At 40.7% G+C, this 25,739-nt stretch overlaps 1 protein-coding gene across 1 annotated transcript in view; it reads left to right on the top strand.

Moving 5' to 3' along the window:
* Positions 1-25,739, top strand: part of KLHL29 (kelch like family member 29) — a 259,548-nt gene that overhangs the window by 180,988 nt on the left and 52,821 nt on the right. The window contains 2 exon segments of the mRNA XM_086623548.1: positions 3,906-4,044; positions 19,421-19,620. Of these exon segments, the coding sequence (XP_086479674.1) occupies positions 3,906-4,044; positions 19,421-19,620 (339 nt within the window).

Genomic DNA, 25,739 nt, shown 5'->3' on the forward strand with positions numbered 1-25,739 from the left:
CGCTTCCTTTCACAAGCTCCGTAGAGATGTTCAGTTGCAGGTTTCAGGTCAAAGTCCCCTTTAGGTTCAACCTCTATGTGGCTCATGTAATTATGGAAGAACATGGGGGTATCTGTTGTGTACTTCTTTATGACGAAAACATTCAACTATTCTTTGACTGGGAATGATTTAGCATCGGTAATGATGAAGAAGACAGAAAGGACTGGCTTGGTTTCTGCAGTCCCAATGCGTGTGTGCATCTGGGGCAGGAAGGAAAATCCCTTGCACTGTGGACGCGAGAGCATTTGCTGTGATTCATTGAGGAGAGCGAACATCAGTGCCCACCCTGCTGAAACCTTGCACCTTAACTGCCCTTGCACTTCGGTTTTACCTGGATCTCTTAAAAAAATAAAATCAAGTGAGAAAAATAAAATAAAGAAAAAATCCTTTGTAAGAACAAAGAAACCAGAGGAATAAATAACCACTAGGAAATTCCCAGCACATCCCTTTCTGAAGGTTTCAGGAAACTCCATTTGTTGGAGGAAACACTGAAAATTAGGAGGAGCCCAGAAGAGGGACTAGCAGGAGACAGCTGAGATAATTTTTCACTGCCAGGACTGCACTGTGTTGTCTCTCCTTTTACAACTCATCGGCAGGCATTATTACCTGGTGAAAAAATTTGTTTTGCAACTCATCCTGAGTCCTCATAAATCATTAATGCCTGGCTAAGCACAGTGTGAGCATTACAAATACTCTGAGAGTGAGGGCCCGTTCTGATATAACCTTGTGTCCAATACTAATGCCTGCTAGTTATTTAGTAATACAAAGGAGCCTCAGCAAGGAAGATCGATGAATCAATGCAGTCTCCTGACTTCCCTTCTCCTCTCCACCCGCCTCTTCTCTTTCTAGTTTGGAAACTGGGCTACAAAAAATACAAGACTGTTCGTAGTCATCTCTCTCTGGAGAGCACTGTAACAAGTCAGGAGGACAAGGAAGGAATTATGGCCTCCGAATGTCTATAGAAAAAAGAGGAGCTTCAGTTTCTGATTAGTTTGTTCTGATTTCTTTTTTTTTGTGAGTCAAGTTGCACCACTGCTCCAGACCTGTGTTTTCTGGTTTGCATCTCTTAATGAGTGCGTGCAGTATAAAGCACACCGAAGTGTGTAAAGAGCGTAGATAGAAACCGTGCCCAGGAACTGCAGGACTGGCTGTAATTAAAGGGTGCTCAGTAAAGTCCGAGTAATCAGCTCATTACCTGGGGAGGCATTTGGGGACTTAGATGCTCAAACCAGCTCTCACAATACTGGAGATAGCACAGAGAGCTCAACATCTATAGGTGCAGTGGCTGAACCTGTCCATGCGATTGCTGTTCATACATTTGTGCTCTCTGAACACTAGAATAATTGATCATGAACTTTAAAAGGAAGAAATGGAATGAGGTGAGATGGTGGTTGACCCCTTGTGTAAGTGTAATCTTAAATTTATATGACTTAGTCTTGATTGGAGCCCTTGTCCTGAAAGGCTTCTGTAAGGAAGATTGTAAAGGGCTGCCACGAAAACTAGAGGAAAAGATCTTGAATAGGAGCATAGGAAAAGTGCAGACGTGGATCGAGGACAGTAGCTGAGCAAATTTGAAAAAGGGAATGACAGAAAACAAAAATGAAATTAAGTAGGGGATAAGAGAGTATCAGAAAGTTTAGAGGGAAAAGTAACTGCCTTTAAAGCATGAAATGATAGAAAATTGGTCAGGAGGAAAATGTAGTTTCTCTAAGTGAAAGGGGGAAAATGGACCAAGATAGAAAAAAAGAGTCGTTCATATGTGAAAGGAACAGAAAAATACTTCCCCTACAGTCACCTCCAGAAATATGCAACTAAGCAAGCACCTGGTGCTGTTCCTGTGAAACCAGAGGCCTGAGCCACTTCGGCCCTAAATCAGGTAGGACATCCCTTGTGTCCAAAGCTTCCTTGGTCTTTAACCCAGGCCTGAAGCGTTCGTGGTCAAGTCAGGCTTTCAGCACCACACCTCCAGCAAAAGCCTGAAGCTTTCCTGCGGAAGAGTGAACATTCAGATCCTGTTTTAAGTTTTGCTCCAAATGTATCATTGTACTTTAGCTCAGATGAATTCGTTAAAAATAGTCCCTGCTATAGCACCCACAGGACAGAGTGGTTTATTTTCCCCTATTATAGATCTGACACAAGCCTGCTGTTATTTCTGTGCCCTCTCTAATGATCTGCTTGCTCTCTGGAGAGCACTGACCCATTTCAGCACAGAATAATTAGCCTTTCAGACACTACTGTGTTTCCATTAAATAGACATAAATGTGCAAGGTGACATTTATTTACTTAGGCCTGAAAAATGTGCACCACAGATGTTGAGGCTTGGGAGATCTTCCATTTATTTTCGTGCAACAGTTATATATTTGCATGCTTTCTTGTTGTTTAACCGCTAGTGCTTCGCTGAAATGATTCCTGTTGAGTTTCACTGGGGAGGCAGGAGAGCACAAAGGTTATTTTTTGTGTCTTCATTTCACCATAAGACCCTTTGGTGATGCTTTGGCAGCCCAGTGCCCAAGCCCAACAGTGGCTTAAGCACAGTTACAGTTACACGCTCTTCAGGTCCTTTTTACTTTGGGTAAGGAGGAACTCCAGGTAAAGAACTGTTGTTGATTTACAGATCTGTCTGAAGAGGAATGTGTTCAGGGTGTTACACAGAGAAAATGAGAACCTTGACCTATTGCAAACATAAAATAAACCCAAAATCCTTTAGTATTTAAAATCAGCTCTTTTATCATCTTGATCACTGGCTTCTGAACTGCCAGACTATTGCCCAGGTGAAAAGTATATTATTCATCTTGATAGCCACTTTGGTCTGCAAAGTTGGAGGGAAGTCTTACCCTTCAAAGTCCAGCCAGCGTATAAAACACGTAGGTTGCTTAGTAGCTCACATTCACACATGAAGACGTGGCATGCTATTATTTCATTCTGTTAGTACCAATAGGCTTTGTAAAAGGAGGCATCATGCAAGGTAGGTGCTTTATTGCAGGATGGAAACACTTTTCATAGGTTATTTTAATCATTACGATTCTTTCATGATGTGTGAAAGTTGATTGTTGCTGTAAATGAAGCCATTGAAGGCTAAAAAATGAAAATGCTGTGATGGTAAAAATCCTTGGAGTGCAAAAAATGGGAATTGCTATAAAAGGCAGTAATTTATTCTCTGTGTGAGATTATTTTTTATCATAAGGATGCTTTTAAGCTAATTCTGAAACATATACAATTGTAGTCTATAGAGCCGAGGTGTGTTGCAAGATGCATTGATAATTTGGCTAATTTTTTATGCACTGTAATTTATATATTATTTAGAAGTACTCTTCTATTCTGTTAAGTGAGAGGCTTAACACATTTTTCGTATGTTAAGGATAAGTTATTTTTGCAGGTTTTGTGGTTTTATTATTTTGACCCATATCCAGTTCATATTGCATCATAATGTCATATTTTTACTAATATTATTCTAGTATGTTCAAAACTTATTTGCATTTGGATAGAAATTCATTAGCTCTTGATTTTTATTATAACAAATTATTTTAACTTTTCTGTAATAATACATTCTCTGTGTTTCTGATTTGCTGATGCTGAAATATTTTGTTTTCGTTTTTAACCCTTCCAAATTTAGGATTGTTTTTGCTTTTTTTCTGTATATATATTTCAGTTGTTTAGACCTACTGGTTCCTGCTTTTGCTTTTTCTTTTTTAACACATTATGTTCGTAACTTCTGACTGTCTGTGTTGAGCCAATCTTACCAACAAAAATATCAGTTGTTTCCTGTTTCTCTACTTCTTTACAAAAAAAAAAAAGAAAAGTAAAAAGTAAAAATAAAAAAACTCTTAATGGGAACCCTGGCACTGTCTGTCTTCTCTGTTCTGCAGAAATGTTGAAGGAGTTGAACCAGCAACGCAGAGCGAAAGAGTTTACAGACCTGAAAATTATTGTTGAAGGCAAAGAGTTTGAAGTCCACCAAAATGTTCTAGCTTCCTGCAGCTTGTATTTCAAGGACCTGATTAAAAGGTTTGCCTTCCTTCCAGCTGTGATCTGCTCTGTTCTTTTGTAGGGCGCATTTGTGTCGCTTTTTTTTCCTCCCCTCTCTTGCAGGTTTATGAAGATTGAATCTCCTGTCACAGAGCCAGTAGCCATTCTTTCCACCTCCTCTGAATGTATTTCCAAACTGAGACTCAGACCCATTTGTTACACATCTGACTCGTACAGTGTAATTATTTCTGATCAGTAGAGGCTGGTTTTGGCCGAAGAAAGTGTTCCACCACTGAGATCTCTTAAGATTTAAACTCAACTGCTAATGGTGATTCAGACCACAACTAGAAACTATTGCTGTCAATGTTTTCAAGGGACTCCATCACATACAGCAAAAGTCTGTCCTTCGAGCTACAATAAGCCATCAGCGTTCTGGTGAATGATGCTGAGACGTTGTGCTAATAAAGCATTTTGAGCACCGTAATCCCTTCACCCTGAAATCTTTGTTACATGCTTTTGTGTGGCTTTTATGGGCAAAGGGATTGATATTTTTATTATTTGAGGACTTTTAAAAGAAGAAAAGACAACTGGTGAATTTCTCTAGAAAAGATTGGAAATGAGACAATTTTCTGGTCAAGATATAGCTCAGTCTGCGTGTTAGACTAAGGGTAGTTTTTTCCTACAAACACTCTAGGTTAGGGTAGGTACAATATGTACATTTTCTAAACATCATGTCTCCGCCTTCTCATTTTCCCCCCTCTGTTTCTAGCTGATTGATTCTAAACAGTGCATGATAATCTTTTTTTTCCATTACATTGATTTTTCAATTTGTATGCTTCATATACTTGCATAGGAATAAATTGGTACTCTCATATTATTAGTAAGTTAGAGTAGCAAGTAGGGAGAAAAAAAACATGAGGATAACTTTCATTTTTCTCTCAATCATCAGCAAATTAATGCAGCTGCTGATTTTGCCTTGCAGTATTTTCCTGAGCAGACTGAGCCTGGACTGTGCTAAAAAATGGGATTAAAGAACGTTTTGCTTGCTTCAGATCTTGTATTTAAATTTTGCCAACTAACACAATAGTGACTGTATTTTATTTCAGGATGGCATATTGGCTGGTATCTCCTTTCAGTGTATTATGTCCTTTTGCACAAAACTGGTTTTATAATTATGGATATATATTACATTTCTATGATATAACTGTGCTGACTGCCTTATCAATTATTCATAAAAAGTATGTTGGCCTAGGAAGCATGTCTTTTCCCCTCTGTAAATCTAATGATTGCTAGCTGTAGCTATGCCAGATCTCTCCTGTCCTTTCTCTTCTGTCTGCTCATTATCATTTAATTGTGAAGGCCACAGTATATGCTTTTTAGGGTGATAAGAAGTAGAATCTATAGGGAAGGAAAAATCTCAGAATCAACTTACAGAAATCCAATAACTGACTGGCCAAAGATTGTCATTTGGATTTTGCTGTGAAGATATCTGTTTGTGTGCAGAAGTCACTAGGCAGCATCTATTTCTAGCAGCACACTGAGGAATGTTGCTGCTTTATTATTTAGTTCTCAAATGGAGATATACTTTAGATTGAACACTGGTCTGATACGAACTCATTTTAAACAAATGGAAAGAAAAACATTTTTAAATGCTCTGAAAAGAGTCCATGAAAGCAAAACTCTAGATTTCAGCATTTGTTGTCTTTTAGCTGCTCACACAGGCTCACAAGCAGTACAAGAAAAAAATAGTGAAAGGTTTAGCCCATTTGCCAGCCTCACCACTTTTTGCCTTCTTGCACATCATCAGCAGCAATAGATATTGCAGAGGTCGATTTGTGTCCACAGTCAGGTCTTTTCATCCCAGTTGTCTTCCATATATAACCTCGGTTGCACACATGTAACCTTGATGAAGGCTAATGGAGTTGCACAGGTGTATCCAAGGCAAAAATACCTTTATTACTAATGATGACACTTGAATAAGGAAAAATTCAGCTTGATGTCTAGTTGAGTTTGCAAAACTGTCAGGTGAGAAAAATAAATATTCACCTGTAAACTGAGCAAACATTTCTTTGCGAGGCAATAAACTCAGGGCTGTGGGGTGGAATTTCTAAAGACTTGCTTTTTAGAGGATACTTGCAGAGTAAAGCTTAGTCCTTTTAGGAACCTCATGATGTCAATGAAAGTCAAGGACACTAGTTGCAAGAGGCACTCAGTGTTTTGTAGGATCGTGCCCTTAGTAATACAAAATCATTATAGTTCACAGAGTCAGTATGCTTATAAATATAACATGTCTAGAATCCTCTCCTGATATTTGTTAGCATCTCCTTTGAGATGGTACTTTAAGCTTTATATGATTTTTATCTTTGTATTATTCTAAAAATCAAAGCAAGAAATGGCAGTTATTCTTGAAGAATAAAGGAGATCTCTTTATGTTAAGTATAATACAAAGGCCACTGCAATCAGTGCATGCTAGGGTGAAACTCTAATGCCATTCCAACCGAAGGCACCAATAGGTCACCAGAAACGTGAATGAGAAGATGATCTGTTCATGAAGGTGCTATGTGCATCTATGTAAACATGCAGAAAAGGAATATCTTTCAAAGTATTTACTTCGACTGTTCTTTGCCACAGGCTAGTTATTGTTAACCTCATGTTCTGCCCTTGATTCCACTGTCTATTGGAGTCAGTATCTGATGGTAGAATAGCAAGTAGTTTCTCAAAAGAACAAAAGTGAAATGTTTGAAATGTTCAAAACCAAATAAGATCAATTATGCCCTCCTCAAAAAAAATAGTCAGAAAGTGTAATACAACTAGAGTTATTGCCCATTTTGAGGAAGGTTATTTGATGAAAATCAGTCATAGCAGGGAAAAAAATGTTTTTATTGCATTGTAGTGAAAACATAATAACCAAGTTTGATTGACCAAAACATTTCTAAAGTTATTTATTTTTTATGAAATAAATTTGATAATGAGAATGCACTTTGAGACAAGTTTCTCAGAAAATGGTTAATCCTGCAGTGTTCTGAGCATTCTGATCCTCATCCAGAAAAGTTCTTGTTCCATTTATCTTCTAAATGTATAAACATGACCCTTTTGAGTTTGAGTTAGTCCAGTCCTGAGCTTAAGCTCACCATCGTACCAAGCACTGTGCTATTTGAAATGGGTCAACCAGTCCCCATCAGGAGCTGCGCAGCGCTCGAGCCTGAGCCAGGACTCGACGTTCATCTCTCTCCCAACAGCAGCTGACCATAGAAACCACTCTTAGTCCTTTTCAGTGAAAAGGACTAAGAAATCCTTTTCTTAGGATTAGATGTATTAGGAACAGCAGATGTGAAATGTTCCTGACGTCTGTTCCACTTCACTGCACCCACGAAGGAAGGAAAGTGAGGTGCAGGGGAGGGATGGGGATGTGTGAGGATGGGTGCATGCCCACGGCTGATCCCACAGTAGGACATACTGCAGTAACCTCAGGGGCTGTGGGGCTCTCGCTAACAACCTCGGCAACAGTTGTATACAATATTAAACATATTTGGGGAGTGCTAGGTTTCCTTAAGTTCTCTTCATAAAGTCCTCTTTAAACTGTATTCTTTTGGGGTAAATATTTGAGCCTACTTTATGACAGGTATGAGGTTCAGTATTTGGCCTTACTACTTGCTCCTTCAGGCACAGAGCATATAGAGGAGTTGATGCACTTTATCTGTGCTTAGGGAAATCACGTTGTTAGTCAGTTTCTTCAAACTGTGACCCATACAAGATTACTGCAATATGGGACTTCAGGAGAAAAATGGATGACAAATAGCAGTTGGAATAGTCCCCTAAATACCATCTTATGTATTTTGAGTGTACTGCCAACCACAGTTGCTTCCAGTCTGCCTGACTTTGGCCTCTAATTTGTACCTGTGTTTTAAATATTTAATAAATCAGCCTTCCTAAAGCAAGGGCCTGATTTATGGCACAGGCAATGAAGAGAAGCACTTTGAAGACTTCCAGAAGGAGCGTTTTCTCCTAATTCAGGTACCTGTGTGCAGATAGGTAGGAGATCCCTCTGGAGCAAGGAGAGATGCTTGTCTCTTGCCGTTAGTCAACCAACATTTAGGCCCAATATCTAAGGCAAGTTTAGTCTAACTTTGCCTTCTAGACTCCTGCTATAGTCCACAGAGAGGGAGACAGACCTCTCCAGGAGGCAAGTCCTCTCACCATAAAATGTCTAAGATAAGAGATGAAGGAGGAGACCATCCTTCTTTACTGTTAATAAAGAGAGAGCTGAGGTGATTTGCTTAGACTGTAAACTTACGATGAGTGTTACAGTGCTTCCTACAGGGGTCCAGCCTAACCTAGTTATCTAGGCTTCCTCTGCGGTCGTGAGGGAAGATGGGAATGTCCGTAGGGCGATTCTTCCCACCTTATGATAAATAGCGTGAATTGCCTTCTGGAAGTGCTCATTTTTCATTGCTCTCAGAGAAAGCCTGGTCACCCAGCTCTGATTCGACACCTGAATCATAGTTGGCTAAAAGTACATGAATGGTTCCTCCCTGAAACTGGTGTTTGAATGTCACATACATGTGCTCATATATGTTCACAGAAAGAAATCAGGATCCGTCAAAACCACCATATCTAAAATGCCCTTCTTAGAGCACAGATTTTCTTATTTAAACCAATCTTGTAGCTACAGCTCCTTGGTTTGGGGGAGGAGAGCAATGAGCTCTGTGTGGTGGAAATGGTGGAAGATGTGTGTGTTTTGGAAGGAAGGAATGGAAATATCCCATGAAGAGGCATCATTTTTTTCCAGCTGCATTTGGGATAGACAAATACAGCTGCAGGATAAATGGAATGTCTGATATGTCTTTAACAAAGAGAGTTTCACCGGAACATTTTAATTTGCTGCTTTTTTCTTCTTAATCCAACCCAAACTGCTGGAATCTCTACCAAATATGACATTAATAATAGGAAACACTTGACATAAAAATCTCGTCTTGGCCGAAATGCTGGCTTTTATAAGCAGACTTTAGTTTTATTTCTGTGTAGTCAGTTACTAAAGATACACGGATCCTGTCCTACAAGCTTTAATCTTTTCAAGATTTGATTTTAATGATGCTTCCTAATCTTGAAGTCATCCTGGCTGCCTAATTTCACTAGCACAGAGCAGTGAGTCACATGCACAAAGATATTTGGTCACAAGAAGCAAGCATTTTTGATGCAGTGTAATCTGGCCATGCTATGTTCATCCTTCTTTTCCTAAGGAGCAGAGCCAGTGACTTCACAGCCAGATTGCTTTTCCACAATACCTTGCCTCTTTTTGTAAGTGTTCAGATTTTTTTCTTTTTTATTTTTTTCTAAAATAGGGTTTTATATACTCTCTTAGGGCTCGAAGGCAGGGCAGGAAGGCGTTTAGAGTGAGCATTTAGAGTGAGAGGACCAAATTTCTTTCTTTTCACACCCTCACTGAAGACAGAGATGTCATTCTGCATTTTACACCATTGCGTAGAAAGGCAGCATTTGGATGCAAGACAGAGAAACCTGCCGCTATCCATCTGAAACAGTCTGACAAAACTGCAAAAGCATTTAGGTGTCTGGAAAACAGACTGTCTGGTTTGTGTTTACGTTGTAGAAAGCCCAAAATGAGAAATAGCAGATGAAAGAAAAATCTACTCTTAGTGACCCCTTCGAGTTTCCCTGCTTATTAAGAACCTCGCTTTTAACGCCAGGAAAGGAGCAGGCAGCATTTGTACATCTGCATGCTTCAGCTCCGTTGTAGAACAGAATGAATGTGGAAACAAATTTTAAGATTTCTTTGAAAACATAGAAGTAGGGAGTTAAAAAGACAATGTTTGTTTCAGGTGCCAGGAGAGGTATATTGTGCCCGGACAGACAGCACCAGTGGTTTCTCTTAAACCATTTAAAGGAGTTTGTGAGAATGGGAGGTTGCAAGAGTGTAAAATACTCATCACCCTTTACTGCCATAGTGCAGGTGCAAATTATGCTCTGGACAGCATTTTTCTCTTAAACAGGGGACCAATAATTGCTGCATGTTGGGTGCAGAATCTTGGCATGGGAAGCAGCTTTCTGCTTTTGGTGGCCCCTTTCCATGAGCGTGTTTCGCTTGCTCTGCCTGGCCGAGCACTCCCGCCTGCCTGGCTGAGCTGCCTGCTGGCTTTCGAATTTTGCAGCTGCCAGGCCTCGGAAAACATCTTTTCATCAAGCAAAAATGTACAGTCTTCAACTAAATGAACTGCAGCTTCCAAATACTCAGTGGTGTTGCTGGGCTGCCAGGCTAAGGAACTGCCACAAAACCCATAGCAGGCATCACAGCCCAGCTCTATCCAGCCCGGCAAGTGTGGCCGTGGATTAGGAGGGTGAATCTATGGGAGCATCCCTGGATTGGGCTGGATGCTGGCTCTGAATGCCCTGCTCTGAAGAAAAGCCATGGCAAGGAGGAGAGAAGGGCTACTTTTCAAGCCTTGAGGTGCAGCACAGAAATTAAGCTTCTGCCTCGTAATGGCTGCAGCTTGCAGAGGCACCGAGCAGAATCACTTAACCTCTCGCTCCTCTCCCTCATTGACAGCATCTCTATTTACTGTAGTTTGGGCTTCTCACATAATTTCTAGACAGAACTACAAATCCTGCAAATCTTATCTGAGGAATGACAGACTAATCACCTCTCTTGCTCTGGCTACACCTATCTGCAAGCCATGCAGCTGTCATACAACTACTCATAAGATGCTGGTGTGGGTGACCTACCTATATTTACTTACATCTCGCAGCCCTGTCTAGGCTTGACTGTGCTGAAATTTAGGGGTGAAAGGGAACAGTTATCTAACAAGGTGCAGTTCAAACTAAATGGATCAAAGATAATGGAAAAAAGCTTCCATGGCATAGAAACTGGAGCCGTGTTCTTGAAAGCTGTCATTTTTGGGCCACTTCCAAAGCAAGTCTTGCCCTAAAATGAGGATAATCAAATCTCTGACTCCAACATGCTAGCAGGTAGCTCCAGGGATCAGCAGTTCACTTCCTTTCATTTAAATCATCAAAGATTAGCCACTGCTGGATTGGGATAATGAATTTGAATTAATATGACCAGGTTATGATCATATCAGATCACTCCCCCCCTTTTTTGCTTGCGTAGCACTGAGCTTCAATGACTGCAATACTCCGAGCAGTTCTGCAGGATAATGTGGGCAGGGATTGATGGGGTGAGAAGAGCTACCTGCCCTTTCACGTATATACTGTGGCTATAGGTGATGCAATATGTTACCTTTCGTTGATGTCCAGAGCACAGGCTGGCTCTATGTATGCTGTAGAAAAGCACTAGCAGCACCCTATAGCTGCGTGCGAAAGAACCAGTGCCTGACAGAATTAATTCTAATTACTGAAATGCTGATTGGGATCTTTGGGCACTACCATAATCATAGTAGCAATAATAAATAATAATTGTGGTTATCATTATTTTATTATTGTTTTCCCTCTAGATGTTGCAATGATGAGAAAGCCTTGGATAGACGTACCTAGATAATTACTTGTATAAATTTCACCACATTCTAAGAAACAGATTTATTAGCTGCATAATGCCAGCTCTCTGCTAAGCTGGTTTTTGATGGTGTAATAAATATCATTAAAACAAATCAGATAGGAGTTGGTTAAGGTGGTGAGTTTTAAGTTTGATGCGAATAAATTTTTTATTCTGTCATTTTATTTTTAATTTTCCTTCCCATATAATCCACCAAAACCTGCTTGCATCTTTTATTTACCTTTAACAAATAGTTACTCTCACCTCAGGCTATTTTGCCACATATTTGCTGAATTAGGCTGCCAGAGATGGTTGCAAACACGTTAGATCCCACACTGCTAATAAGTTGGCCCAGTTTTTTACTTCTCCGCTAGTACCTTGCGAGATTCAGTTTATTCTCAGTCCCTAGCAAAAGTCTAGGTCATGAAAGGCTGTTCTTCCAAGGGCACTTGCTATTCACTTCTTCATTCACTTGCTAGTCGTTTAAGCCAGCATCTTCAAACTCGTCATCTTCTTTCTTAAATCTCAGCAGGGAGGCAGATTTGTGCCTCCGACTGTGATCTCCGACACTATAGCGTTCCAGGCTGCCGCTGATCCCGCGCCTTTAGAAACAGTCTTGACCGAGCAATGAGATTGTGTTCCGTCGGTGAATAGCATTAAGGGTCTGTAGGAGACGTGGCTCTTTTGTTTGTTTTATTTTATTCTGGCCGTGTTGTCCGTGAACAAAAGCATTTGCTGTTAATCCCGTGGCTTGTCTTGGTTTGTAATGATCATTTCTGTGATGGTGAATTAGCAGGAGCTACTAGTGCATGCCCCAGCTCACAGCCATTAATTTTCCTGATTTTCTTCTGATAGAGCAGGTGCAAACTGGCAGCGTTTGACCCTAATAAGTTACACTAGTCTTGCCAAATTTTGTTTGCCTGCAACAAGGAACGTTATTTGTATCAACATCCTGGTAAAAAGTGAGCAAATGGATTTGTTGGTCAGGTAAATTTTCACGACAAATTTGCAAGTCTGTGTTTAAACAGTGTAATTTATTTAATCTTGTGATTTTACTAGTTCTTTATCGTAATTGTACAATAGCACCATTACAGTATATGTTTTCTTCTCTCATGAGACAGATGGATAGTGGCTGAGGCTCAAAGATAATATTTATCTACAAGATAGTATAACGAAGGCAGAGATTTGCAAGTTAATACATTCTGAGCTGATAATATAATTCCAAAGGAGAAGCGATGCTAAGGGGTAATTTATTTTTTAAAAATCCTATTTAATAGAACATTCAGTGCCTTACGACATACACATTGCAATGGTGTTGCTGTATAAATGTCCCTTCCTGTCATCATTTACATGATTGATTACCTTGCAGCTGCATAAACTTGGATAACTCAGTAAATAACCTGTTACCTCAGTGTGCACATGTGTTTTGGTGCGTGTGTTGTGGAAATGTGCATTGGTGTGTTTGGATATCTATGCTTTTGTATCTCATGGGCATGTAATTATGATAAATCAAGCTCTTCAGTACGAAACACGACTTTCTGTGTAGAGTGCCATGTCTGTTCTGTTCATAGCTGAAGGTTGGCTACAATATAATGAAGTTTCTCTGTTGCTTCTCCCAAGATAAATAGACGTGTGGGTTTTGAACCATTAATAACCCTGAAGATGATGAAAAGTCAAATAGTGGACAGTTAAGATGCAGCGGCATTGGACTCCCTTCTTTGCCTGGAGTTTCAATGCTTTAAGGATTATGTTCCACTGTAAACAAGATGTTCAGTCTAAATTGTATAGACTTGAACAGGAGTTTCTAATGAGCACAAAGCTAACAGATTCTTAAGCCGCATAGAAGCTGCCTATCCCAGGCTGGAGTCCTTTCTTTGGTAATCAAAATAATTTGACAAGAGATAAAAAGAAGTAGCTTCTCTTCATTTAAGTGCTTCATCTTACATAAAAATCTTGGATTTCCTGTTTTCTGGAGACCAAAACACTGTCCAGGCAACAAAGCAATTTAATGTGATTTTTTTTTTTTTTTTGTCCTATCTATCTTGGTAGCAAATATTTTGCTCTAGTGGAATGGTAACACAATTAATGTAGGGTAAACATTTGTATTCCTAATTACGAAAGCAAGTCAGCAAGATCAGCATGTCGAGGTGATGGGGCAGATCCTGGGAGGGCATGAGGTGAAGAGGCCAGGAGGCAGCTGGCTGGTGGGACAGACCATTGCTTTGGTCCATGAAGGGAGGGACCAACCCCCAAAATAAGGGCTTCAGGTGCCTCAGTCCAGGGTGGAGTTGGAGCTGCTGCTTGCATGCCAGCAGTCCCGTAGCCTCCCGTTAGCTCAAATGTGCTTTTAGTGGAGGATACTCAGATTCCAGAGTTGTATGAGATCCTGAGCAAGAGATAGTCAAAAATAGCACATTTTTTTATTACACTACCAGAATCAGTGCATTTTCCTATTTCTGAAAAAAAAAAAATCTGAATGTAATATGGACAAAATGAAGGCTATATTATGGAGCTGGCTCTTTGCCGTTGTCTCCTGTTGGGAGAAGCAGGTAGTGGTGGTAGGCTCTCTGTCCACAAGCAGAAGTCATGGACCTTGAAGAGACAGAAAGAAAAAGACACACCAACTCCCACGTGGTGGGGGAAAACACACAAATGATAATTCTGGATGTGTCATTATTTTAAAATATAATCATTTATTTCTGTGCCCTTTTGGAGCCCAAAGCTTAAATATACGTCATACCTTTGAGTCTATGGCACAGTGAGTCATATGGCTTCGAATGTAAATAGGTGTCACAGACTCTGTCAGTCCTCCTGTTCCCAACCAGGCAGCCTGGGAGGAAGCTGAACCAACTGTTCCTAGGCAGTAATGTACATTTACATAAAATGTTTCACATTTTTCATGTTTATTCCGTGCAGATGGCTCCATTTTGAACATCCAGAATTTGTTTTGACTTTGTGACTATAGCTTGTAAACAGAGAGTTGGCTGGCATCTGCACCGGGTATAGGTAGCTTTTCGTATTTGATCTCAAATTGAGTGAGGCTGTAGCCAAACCATTAGTCAGTCAACATAACGTTGCAAGGCATTTAAAGGCAGCATATCCAAACCTTTGTGAGGGAAGACGGAATTAGAGGCGGTAGCACTGTCCATAAATTGACAAATTGATGCGGTAGCGGTGTTTCACTTACGCAGCTACTTTAGCCAGACTCGAAACACAGCTTTGCAAATGAAGGCATCTCACTATTAAGTGTTTTGAACTGAATCACACAGAAGTTCTGTTATGTGAACGTGTTGATACGAATAATGCAGGGAAAATGCATAGATATACATAAATTTATAACTCAGGATGCGGAAAACACGGTTGCATCACTATTAAGCATGGAAACACTAGTGCTGATTCTTGTCTGTGTGTATTACATGTATGGAAATGATTTTCAAGGACAAATGAATACCAAAAATGTAAAGTTCTCTACTTTTTCTTTTGTCAGTTCCACTCCTAAATCTTGCAGATGAAGTTTTAGGGTTATTTTGCCTGCTATCAGTGTTTAAACGTCTTAGCTCTTTTCTATATATTAGTTAACAGAAAGGGACACCGGTTTTGATTTGTTATTTGAGAGTGCAGTCGAGCCATCTTTTCCTTTTAAAAGGCTCCCTGTGCCTTTGTCTTCTTTAGTTTAAGTCATTAAGTTGAAGGATAAGTAGCCAGACTATGTTCAAAAGCCTTGGCTTTTTTTTTTTTTTTTCCCTGTTAGACCTAATTATTCCAGACAATACAAAATATTTTTCAGTAACTCCACCTTACCCATTTGGAGTGTATCTATGCTCCCTGCTTATCTGCGGGTTCAGTTCTGCTCACATTGCTCAGGTCTATCACCTTGCTGGAGAAATACATGATTTGTAAATCTGAAAGAATTCCCCAACAGCTACCATAAAATTAAGCTGTTAAAGAGCTCTTGGAGCTTGTTTAAATGTAGACCTAAACAAACCTCTTTGCTGTTTAGCTCAAGATAAATCTTTTCAAAAGTCCTGTTCTAAATCACTTCCTAATTTTAATGAGTTTATATATCAGCCTTAGCCAGATTTTTACTGTAGCTGTTCTCCAAGATTACAGCCATGATAAAGTAAGGACTAAAATTGTTTATTATATATTATTCTTCAGAAGCAAAACTTTTTCCCCCAGAGGCTGTTGGGAGAGCTATTGATTTTCTGCCACCATGTGAAATGTGTGACCTTTATAATATGAGCAATGATTACAAGACCAATAAAATGACATCATTCTGGTTAAACTTTAGAGTTCATAGGGCAAATAGCAGAATGTGCCACATTTAATGATGTCCACGGACAGTAAGTGCACATTGCTTGGCTTCAAGCAAGACTGAAACACAAAGCAGGCATCTCCATCCCCAAAATACCCCATGTTTGTGCCAGGAGTGGGGGAACAGGAGTGTGTGCACAGGGTAGAGCTGTGTCTCTTCCCAACTCTTAAGGCAATAAGTCAGTGCTTTTCCGAGAGCAGACTTTTCTAAATGTTTGCATCTACCGATGCCACTGATAAAGCTCCTCCTGATGTGATACAGGATGAGCTATTTGGGGCACAGCTGTATACATTCATACACATTTTCCCCAGTCCATTGCATATGCATTTACAGGACTATATTCTATTATTGTAATACAGCTTTAGCCACTTCATTGCAGCTCCTCTAGAGTAGCTGAGAGAAGGCTCCGTCCCAAATAGATGAAGTATAACTGCACAGAGAATACTGATATTCTAATACGTGTGAAAACAAGGAACACAGACAGCTTTAGTCAAGCTTAGAGGGGGATGCTACAACCTGATTCACTGAAACCGTTTCGAGAAGAAATCTATGGAATTTCCCGCTTCAATCACATCAGTCTGTTTCCCTACATTATTTTCTTCTCTTCCTTCAAGCACTCATTTTTGATCCATTGGGAACTGCTTCAACCAATTCCCCATCCTTGCTGCAGCCCATACCCAGCCAGATCCCCAGCATGGAAATCAAGGTTGCTGTGATTTCCCTGTGCAGGCTGAACCAAGCCTGTGCTCAGTATTTGGTCCAGCTAAACATGGAGCCAAGGTGCTCCCTCCGTAGAGAGGGCGAGCAAACCAGCACAACACATTCAGGGCATCGCAGAGGAGGGAATAGGGATACTTTTCTTTCCCTTTTCTGGTTTATTGTGTAATATCAATAATCTCTATAGCTTTGTATTATACTTGCTGTAAGTGGCTCTAGTGATTGATTAAACACCTTAGCTTTTCTTTGGCGTTTAATCAATTGCAGCAGCAGTTTATTGCTTGGTGTATTACAAAGTAAAAGAGATTATTACTTAATTATTCTGAAAAATAGCAGCTTGCAGTTGTTGCTAACATGGGTATCTGTCTACACTGACATTGGTGTCATGTCATCCTTTCCTTTGTGCCTCCTGGTCTCTGCGCTGGGGTGAGAGCACACGATTCCTGACGGGTCACGCGCAGTCATTCCCGCAGCCATCACCAGCATAATGCAATTAGTGGCGTTAAATAAATAGTTGCTTATGGTGAGGCTTCCCACAGTGCAAAGAGCCTGATTCTGTCGCTTGCTGGGTGCTTCCAAATCACACTTAAATTTTAGACGATGTCCTTATTAACCAGCCCGCATGAATACGAGCTCACCGTCAGGTACAAACCGCTTCTGGAAACAATTCAACAAGAATTACGTGGGCGCCAGGAGGCATTTCCATAGCCCAGGGTGCAGCATCGGGTGTGTGCACAACTGGAGATAAATCAGATATGGGGAATGTTAGTGGTATGTGAGTGTGAGAAAACAAAAAAAAAAGAAAAAGTAACATTTTGTGACATCCTCTTGAGGATCTCGGAAATGCCAACTCTTCTGTTTTGACACCTGAGGTTTTCTGCCTTGAGCACAAAATTGGATCCATATCCGAGAGTTCAGAAAAGAATATTGTGGTGTGATAAAGCATAAGGATTCAGGGTAGCATACACATCTGTGCGTGTAGGGGTGCCACAGGTATCTTAATCAGTATATATTCTTATCCCTCTGCTTGTGGAATAGGATCTCACCCACCTGTATTCCCATGCGAAGGGATAGTCCAATATTTAGAATTAAAAAATGAGGCTTAGTTCCTTGCTTTGCCCCTGACTTTCTCTACAATCATAGACAAGGGTATTTTTATCTTTGTGCCTCAGTTTCCTTTTGTGAATGGGAGTAACCATTGTTCACTACCTTAGAGAAGCATCTGAAATTAAGGACTGCTAGCTGCTCCTTCATTGTGGTAACGGATGCCACCTAAATAATTTCAGTAGAAAAATAAAACCTCTTTAAAGCTTCGGTCCTGAAAAGATTTGTGTAAACTAAAGCTGCACCCTTGACTTGAACAGAGTTAGTGAATGGAAGACCAGTGACAAAGCATCCACTGCAAATTTTAAGCATTTCCCCAAATGATTTTAGGGGTTATTGGGGTGGGTGGGGTGGGGCGTCATGAGGGAAGAAAACTGAACCTCATATGTTGTTTACTTTTCCTCCATTGTGGTAGTAGAGGTCTGACCATCACCTTTCTAGGCAGCTTTGTGAATCCCAGCGGTTTGTAGTGCTCTTGCTCATGCTTAAAGCTGGCATTGCCTGTGAACAGTGATGCTTTGGCCAGTCCGTATGAGTCACGCAGCATCGTATGCCGGTTTTGTGTCGATCGTGCAATGGCTTTTGCAAGTACTCTAGCAGAATTGGAGCGAGCAGACGTTGACTGTCCAGTCACTAGGAGAAGTTCATGTTTCTTTGAGAAGGTGCTGGATGGTCCTAACCATTAAAAGAGTTTATTTTCTTACTCCAACAGATTTCCCCTCCCCTCCTTGATGTTACCAAATTTATTATCACTTTTGTCTTTCAGGTGTAACCTGTCTTTAGTGTTGCAGACACATCAGCCAACTATGCATTAAGAACTGGGCCCTTACTTTAATTCAGTATAATTTTCTTTTTGTCCAATAATTTCACGAGCACTAATCCACACTTCAAATGCAGGAGATACTTTGATCCCCAAATTGTTCAGCACTTCATGCAGGAAAAACCGTAGGCCACAGTCATGAAACCTAGAGGATGGCTGCTGGCTTCCTGTGGCAGAGCTGGTTGTTGTTTTCCCCCCTCTCCCTTCTTTGCTCTAACCATTTTGTCTGTCTATCTTGTCTTGTCTTCAGTTTTCAAAGCAATTGCCATGAAGGGCTTCCTTTTTTTAGTGCCTAAAAGGGAACAATAGATTTTTAGAATAAGCATATATATATTTTATATGACTGTCTGTATACACATATCATATCTATACTTTAACATACTGAGAAGTTCAAACTGAACAGAAATTAATATTTATTATTGTTATTTTTTTATGAAAAGGTCTTTAAATGTATCCTTAAATGCACGTGACATTTAAAATTACTCCAGTGCTGGATTCCTGAAAAAGTAGATGACCTTTTCTCTTGAAATTGGAGAATGTTTTTTCCTTAACAGTTACATTATGCACAGAAGATGAGATGTTAACCAAGATGTTAAAATGTATTGTTTCCCTTTGAAAGCTAATCTTGTTCCTCATTTTCATTAATGTTGGCTCATTCGTTTTTCTTTTCCTTTCTTTCCTTTCTTTCCTTTTCTTTTGCAACTGTTTTTGCATGAAAATGCAGAGTAGCAATAAACAAATTTTCGTAAGACTTGCTTTAAGACTCTTCTCTTTCAGATCCAGTTAAAGTTTTTAAGTTCAGTTATTTTAAAATTCATATTCTTCAGTTCCGTAAACAAAAATAATGGAGAAATATAATGAGGTGCAAAGTGATTTTCTAGCCCTCACTAATCAATAAATGCCAACGAAATGGGGATGGTGTAATGTCCATAATTTAATTGTCTGCTGTTACCAGGTCACCACGAGACAGTAGCAGAAGCGGGGAGAAGCTGGAATTGGCTATGTCCAACCTCACTGCGGATGTCCTGGAATTACTCCTGGAGTTTGTTTATACAGGTTCTTTGATCATAGATTCAGCCAATGCAAAAACCCTCCTGGAAGCTGCCAGCAAGTTCCAGTTTCATACTTTCTGTAAAGTCTGCGTTTCGTTTCTAGGTAAGAATCATTCCATCTAGTGAGGTTTTAAGATCTCATTTTAAGGTTTGTAAGCCTTCGTTCTAACAACTCTTAAAAGATAATTAGAAAACCAGAGATTAAATGTAATAAAATAAAATAAAATAAAATAAAATAAAATAAAATAAAATAAAATAAAATAAAATAAAATAAAATAAAATAAAATAAAATAAACCCACAGTGTTTATTTGGGTTCAGATTTGAATTTAAAATGCTGACACGTTGGCCAGGGGAAAATGATCTAGAGAAGTGTAGTCTGTTCTTGGAGTGGCAAGTGCTTTCACATCTTGGCAAGACATTTTTCTTGGATCTTGGTTCATACTTGGTATCATGATGACATTTTGTTTCCCAGAGGTTGATCACTGCACAGATACCAGGCTGTAATGCACAGGTTGCTTTTAACTGTGACAGCAAATGATGGTGCTACACCAGGCCAGCTTGGTCAAGCACTGGAAGAGTTGGAGGTGGATTCCCACAGTGGAATCAAGATCTGCAATTTTCTTGCATCCATGATAAAATCCTTCACATGTCCAGTGATCTTGTAAACCAGATCTGGTTGAGCTACTCCAGGTTGAATGTTCACAAGATTTGTTCTTTCATACAGAGTTATGTTCTGATGGATATGTTTCATCACAAATGATGGATGGGAATTAAAGGTTGCTATGCCCACCCCGGTAACTGTTGTGCCCTGCATGCATGGGGTCCATTTGCCTCAGTGAAGGTGTTCAGAGCAACATCATAAACCAGTGCCTCTGTCTGTCCTCCCATGGCCACAGGAGAAGCCCATTGCTCTTGTCCAGAGCACCATGTCATCCTGCTCCTTGCATTTTCTGTATGTTTTCCAACATAAACTATTTCATAGCAGTCCAAGGTTCTCAGTTCAGTTGACTGATCTTTACTGGTCTGAACTGGAACTAGCCAGCCCCATTTCTGTTGTGGCAGAATAGGAGCCAGAACTGGAGCTCAGCTGAAGCACATGTTGGTTCATATTCAGGCCTGTATCACATGCCACTTCATCACTAACATGGCTATCATATCGGTTAATGAGACAGTAATCATTTATAAATTCTTGATTAACACAAACTTGTTAATACAAAAGATGTGAGCTTGATCTTACGTGACTTACTCCTATGTCCAAGTTCCAAATATCTTTTTTTGACATCTGATTTCTCTTCAGGCTCCCTCAACTTGATATGGGAGATGTTATTTTTCTCTGGACCCCAAATATATCTTCAACTCCCATGAACTATAGGTTCTTCTTGGACAGTTCTCATTTACAGTTGACATCTAGAATTGCAGAGTGTGAAAGATGAGGTTTAGAAAGTGTTGTACTCATTAAAAAAAACAAACAAACAAAAAACTCAAATGAGTCCAGTTTACTGCTGTGTTAATTCTCACTGCTAAGCTGGCCTGCTGGCAAGATGAGGGGTGTGACTAGGCTGGTACAATGCGGGCATCAGTAAAGAATCTGTGGTATTGTATTGTCTTCTTTCCAGATTTTTATACATCACACAGTTTAAAAGTCTATTCTCAAATGGGTGGGTACTGAGGAAATGAAATCTATGCTTTAAAGTCCCACCATGTTGGCTGTGCAGCTTGAGTGAGGGCTCTGCCTCTGGCATTGATTTCCCCCAGCTTCCCTTCACCACCTTTTAAAGTGATTACATCTTACAGCCTTTCCAGGAACAGATGTGTTTAAGTTACGCTATCTCTAAAGACTCAGCCACAAAACCAAAATACATTTATTTCACTAAATCAATGTGAGATTTCTCTTTTCCGATAGTTAATATTTGAATTCAGTGAACCATGTTATGGCATGAAATAGTAGAGTTGGTTGTAAGTTCAGTGATATGGGGAGTCACTGGAATTTTGTATTCTCATTTGGAGAATTCATGGAGTGTAATTGCTTATTTTTATTTATAGCTGTGACTGGATTGCTCTACAGAGATAGTAGAGCATTTGCCATCTAAAGAGTTTAGGGAAAGGCATTTCTTCTTTCTGTAGCTGTGGGGTTTTTTTTTTCATCCCAGCCACTTCTGCTTCCCACAAAGCAAAAATATGCTAAAAATTAGGGTTTTTTCCAGGGTTTCTTGAGGATTCATCCCTATAAACAATGATTCTGTCTCATCAGTGGCCATGTCTAAATAGTGAGAGAGCTTGAGGGAAGTCCAAAGAGGCCCAAAGAGGTAAAAGCTACAAATTAATAGGTCTGTTCAGCGCAGCACCATCTCAGGGGAAGTTCAGGTCATCCTTTTTTAGCTGTGAAGCTCCAGCAGTGTCCTCACTGGTTGATGTTCAGGCTCTTGTATCTCTCTCCAGGACCTTTCAGCAGCACCCTGAATCTGCTTACACTTTCTGGTGGAAACATGCTACATATGACTTGGGGATGCTGGTTGATGAGAAGCTCAACATGAGCCGGCAATGTGCACTGGCAGCCCAGAAAGCCAACTGTATCCCGGGCTGCATCCAAAGAAGCGTGGCCAGCAGGTCAATGGAGGGGATTCTGCCCCTCTACTCTGCTCTCATGAGACTCCACCTGGAATACTGCATTCAGTTCTTGAGTCCTCAACACAAGAAGGACATGGAGCTGCTGGAGCAAGTCCAGAGGAGGGCCATGAAGGTGATCCAAGGGCTGGAGCACCTCTCCTATAAAGACAGACTGAGAGAGTTGGGGCTGTTTATTCTGGAGAAGAGAAGGCTCCGGGGTGATCTTACTGCAGTCTTCCGGTATCTGAAGGGGGCCTACAAGAAAACTAGAGAGGGACTTTTTACAAGGGCGTGTAGTGATGAGACAAGGGGCAATGGCTTTAAACTGAAAGAGGGCAGATTTAGATTAGATATAAGGAAGAAATTTTTTACATTGAGGGTGGTGAGGCACTGGAACATGTTGCCCAGAGAAGTTGTGGCTGCCCCATCCCTGGAAGTGTTCAAGGCCAGGTTGGCTGAGGCTTTGAGCAACCTGGTGTAGTGGAAGGTGTCCCTGCCCATGGCAGAGGGCTTGGAACTAGATGATCTTTGAGGTCCCTTCCAACTCAAACCATTCTATGATTCTATGTGTCAGGAAAATTGTTTCATTTTAACAGGTTTCTTAACCGGCTTCGCTGGGCTAATTATAGCCACGTTCTCTCTCTCTCTCGCACATGCTGTCTCCTCTGCTTTTGTCTAGACCATGAGAAATGACAACAATTTTGTGCCAATTGATGCAACAATGCTGACAAGTTTGTGCAGATGCCATATGATAACTGGGCAAATGTTTGCAAACCGGTCAGAATGTCATAGGTATTTCCTCTATCCATATGGCTGAAGACTTGAGGGGGGTGTTGGGGTGTTTTTTTTCTGGTTTTTCATTTGTTTTATGCTATCATACTCATGACTCAAATCAGATTTCAGGAGATTCATCAGTATCTCTGGGTCCATTATGCTGGGACCCCCATCACAGGAGTGAACAAATCTGAGCTTGTACTTCAGCCTGCTGCTGATAAAATAAAATTATTCTTCCTTAAGTCTAAAGAAGCTGGTGGAACCTATTAGATTCATGGAGAAGAGTAGGAAAGATCAGGAGCTCTGAATTTTCTTAGTCTCCTGGGCAAAGAGCACAAAGACAAAGTTTGCAAAGAGTATGAGAGGGAGAAATGAGAAAAACTGAATGACAGACCAGTGCTGAGACACAGACATATGGACCTGAGGGAAGAAGAAGCCTTTATGGTCCTTAGGAATTTGAGAGAAAGCTTTATGGCTTATTTTTTTGTTCATCCAAGGTAGAGAATTTGGAGCCAGCTGGAGAAACTGAAGCATCAAACATATCTGAAATAGGAGAAATTAGGAAGAGGGGAAGTGAAATCTTTTAGATGATTAATATATCCAGAAGTCTTTCACCCATCTCCAATCTTTGCATGCTTTTGACACTAGTAGGAACACCTGAGGAATAAGATCCCCATCAGAATGTACATGGAGTATGATGAAGAAATGCACATTTTATGCTAATTTTAGTGATATCCAAGTCATCATCTAGAAAGTGTCTCTAAGTGAAAATACACTTCACTTAGAGGCACTCAGAGGGAGCTTATCATCAACCACTGAGCTTCCATCGTACTGTTACTGCAATCTTGCTGAGTAATCCTTCCTACATACCATCTATCTCTGACTTTATCTTAAGTCATCCCACTCCCAGAAGTGCAGTCTTAGCAGTCTACCTGACTGATTATCTCATGATGACTCTGCATAGGATCCCATTCCAAAATCACATCTAACACAAGTGGAGAATACCGGCTGCTGATCTGCAATATTGTGGCATACACAGAAAAAAATGTGCTGTCCAGCAGTGTCTCAAACCAGTGAGAACCTACTAGATTACATCTGATATCCTGAAGTCCACTCCTAAGTCTGTTCTGATCTGTCCTTGAGCACTGGGAATAGCTTAATAGTCAGCAGTCATGTACTGAACGGACTCAAGGTGAAACTCCACAGAAATATTTTGTTACAAGTCATAGAGTCATAGAATACCAGATCGGAAGGGACCTCAAGGTTCATCTGGTCCAGTCTTTCTTGTCAAAAACATGTTCTAGACAAGATGGCCCAGCACCCTGTCCAGCCAAATCTTAAAAGTATCCGATGTTGAGGAATCCACTATTTCCTGGGGAGATTATTCCAATGGCTGGTTGTTCTCATTGTGAAAAATTTTCCTCTTGTATCCCATCAGAATCTCTCCAGGAGTAATTTGTACCCATTGCCCCTCGCCTTTTCCATGTGGCTCCTTGTAGAAAGAGAGTCTCCATCTTCTTTGTAGCCACCCTTTAAATACTGGAACATGGTGAGAATGTCTCCCCTAAGCCTTCTTTTCTCAAGGCTGAACAAACCTAGTTCTCACAGCCTTTCCTCATATGTCAGGCTTCCCAGTCCTTTGGTCATCTTTGTGACCCTTCTCTGGACCTGTCCAGCTGTCCACATGTTTTTTGTATAGCAGGGACTAAAACTCAATACGGCATTCCAGGTGTGGCCTGAAAAAACACTGAGTAGGGTGGGATAGGAGAGTCCAGGAATTACTGTAAACATGTCAGTGTCCAAAGGAAAACAGCTCAGGAGCAGAAGCAAAAGAACTGGTCCTTAGTTGTCTTTGTCGTGTCGGCATCCAGAAGCGCCCCCGGATTGTAGTCACTTGGGATGACCTATATCATATAGCAAAAGTCTGTATCTAAGTAGTCATGTAGGCTCCCTTTATAGTCAGTGAAGAGTTACAGGCATTCATAAGGCATGGTTCTGCTCATCCTGAAGTCATTATCCAAAATATTACCAGATTAATCCAAAGTACTACCAGATTGTTTCTTGGAATTGTTTGTTTATGAATGTACAGGGATACTAATGTGATTGCTCAGTTGCACCATGGCCAGCTGGAGTCAAGAGAGATGAATCTCACCCTGGAATTTTGAGTCAGAGGTGAAAAATGGAGGGTGAGTTCACAAGATAGAGATTTTCCATACGTCCTATAGCTGTTGCCTCACCCTCTGTCTTGCTCACCTGCAATGAATCCCGCTAGTTCACATGCCAGCCCTCATCTTAAGACATCGTTGCGCCCACCTTGCCGTGATGCTTATCGTATCAAAAGTGATGAAGAGCACAGAAGCGTATCAGCAGCCTCCTGAACGTACCACAATCTGCATCTCCCCAGGACCCCTCTCTAAAGGACCTTGTGATACTTGCTGAATTGGGCATGGATAACATCATTAGGATCTGCCACCGAGCGGTTTCTTGGGGAAGAGGAAAGAGTGAAGCTCAAAGGGACAAGATGCAGCTGCTTGTACGCCAGTGTACCAGGCTACATCAGTCACCCACCATTGTTAGAGGTTGGAAAACCTTCCCTAATCAGAAGAAGCAGTTGTGACCAGTGCTTTTTCTACCCTACACCACAGGCTCCGCTGGGAATGACCTGGGAATCTCTATTGATAGAGGCAGACCCAACCCCTTGAAGGCGAAGACTCATTCCTGCGAGTCTTTTCCATCGTGTGCTAGTAAATGGCTGCTTAATGAGTCCCTTGATTATTGCCTTTATTATAAACCCCTATGAGGATAAGGTGGAGCCATGTCAGATTTGGTTTTGTCTTGAG

This window comes from Tauraco erythrolophus, chromosome 2 (genome assembly GCF_009769465.1).
Source record: "Tauraco erythrolophus isolate bTauEry1 chromosome 2, bTauEry1.pri, whole genome shotgun sequence".
Lineage (NCBI taxonomy): Eukaryota > Metazoa > Chordata > Aves > Musophagiformes > Musophagidae > Tauraco > Tauraco erythrolophus.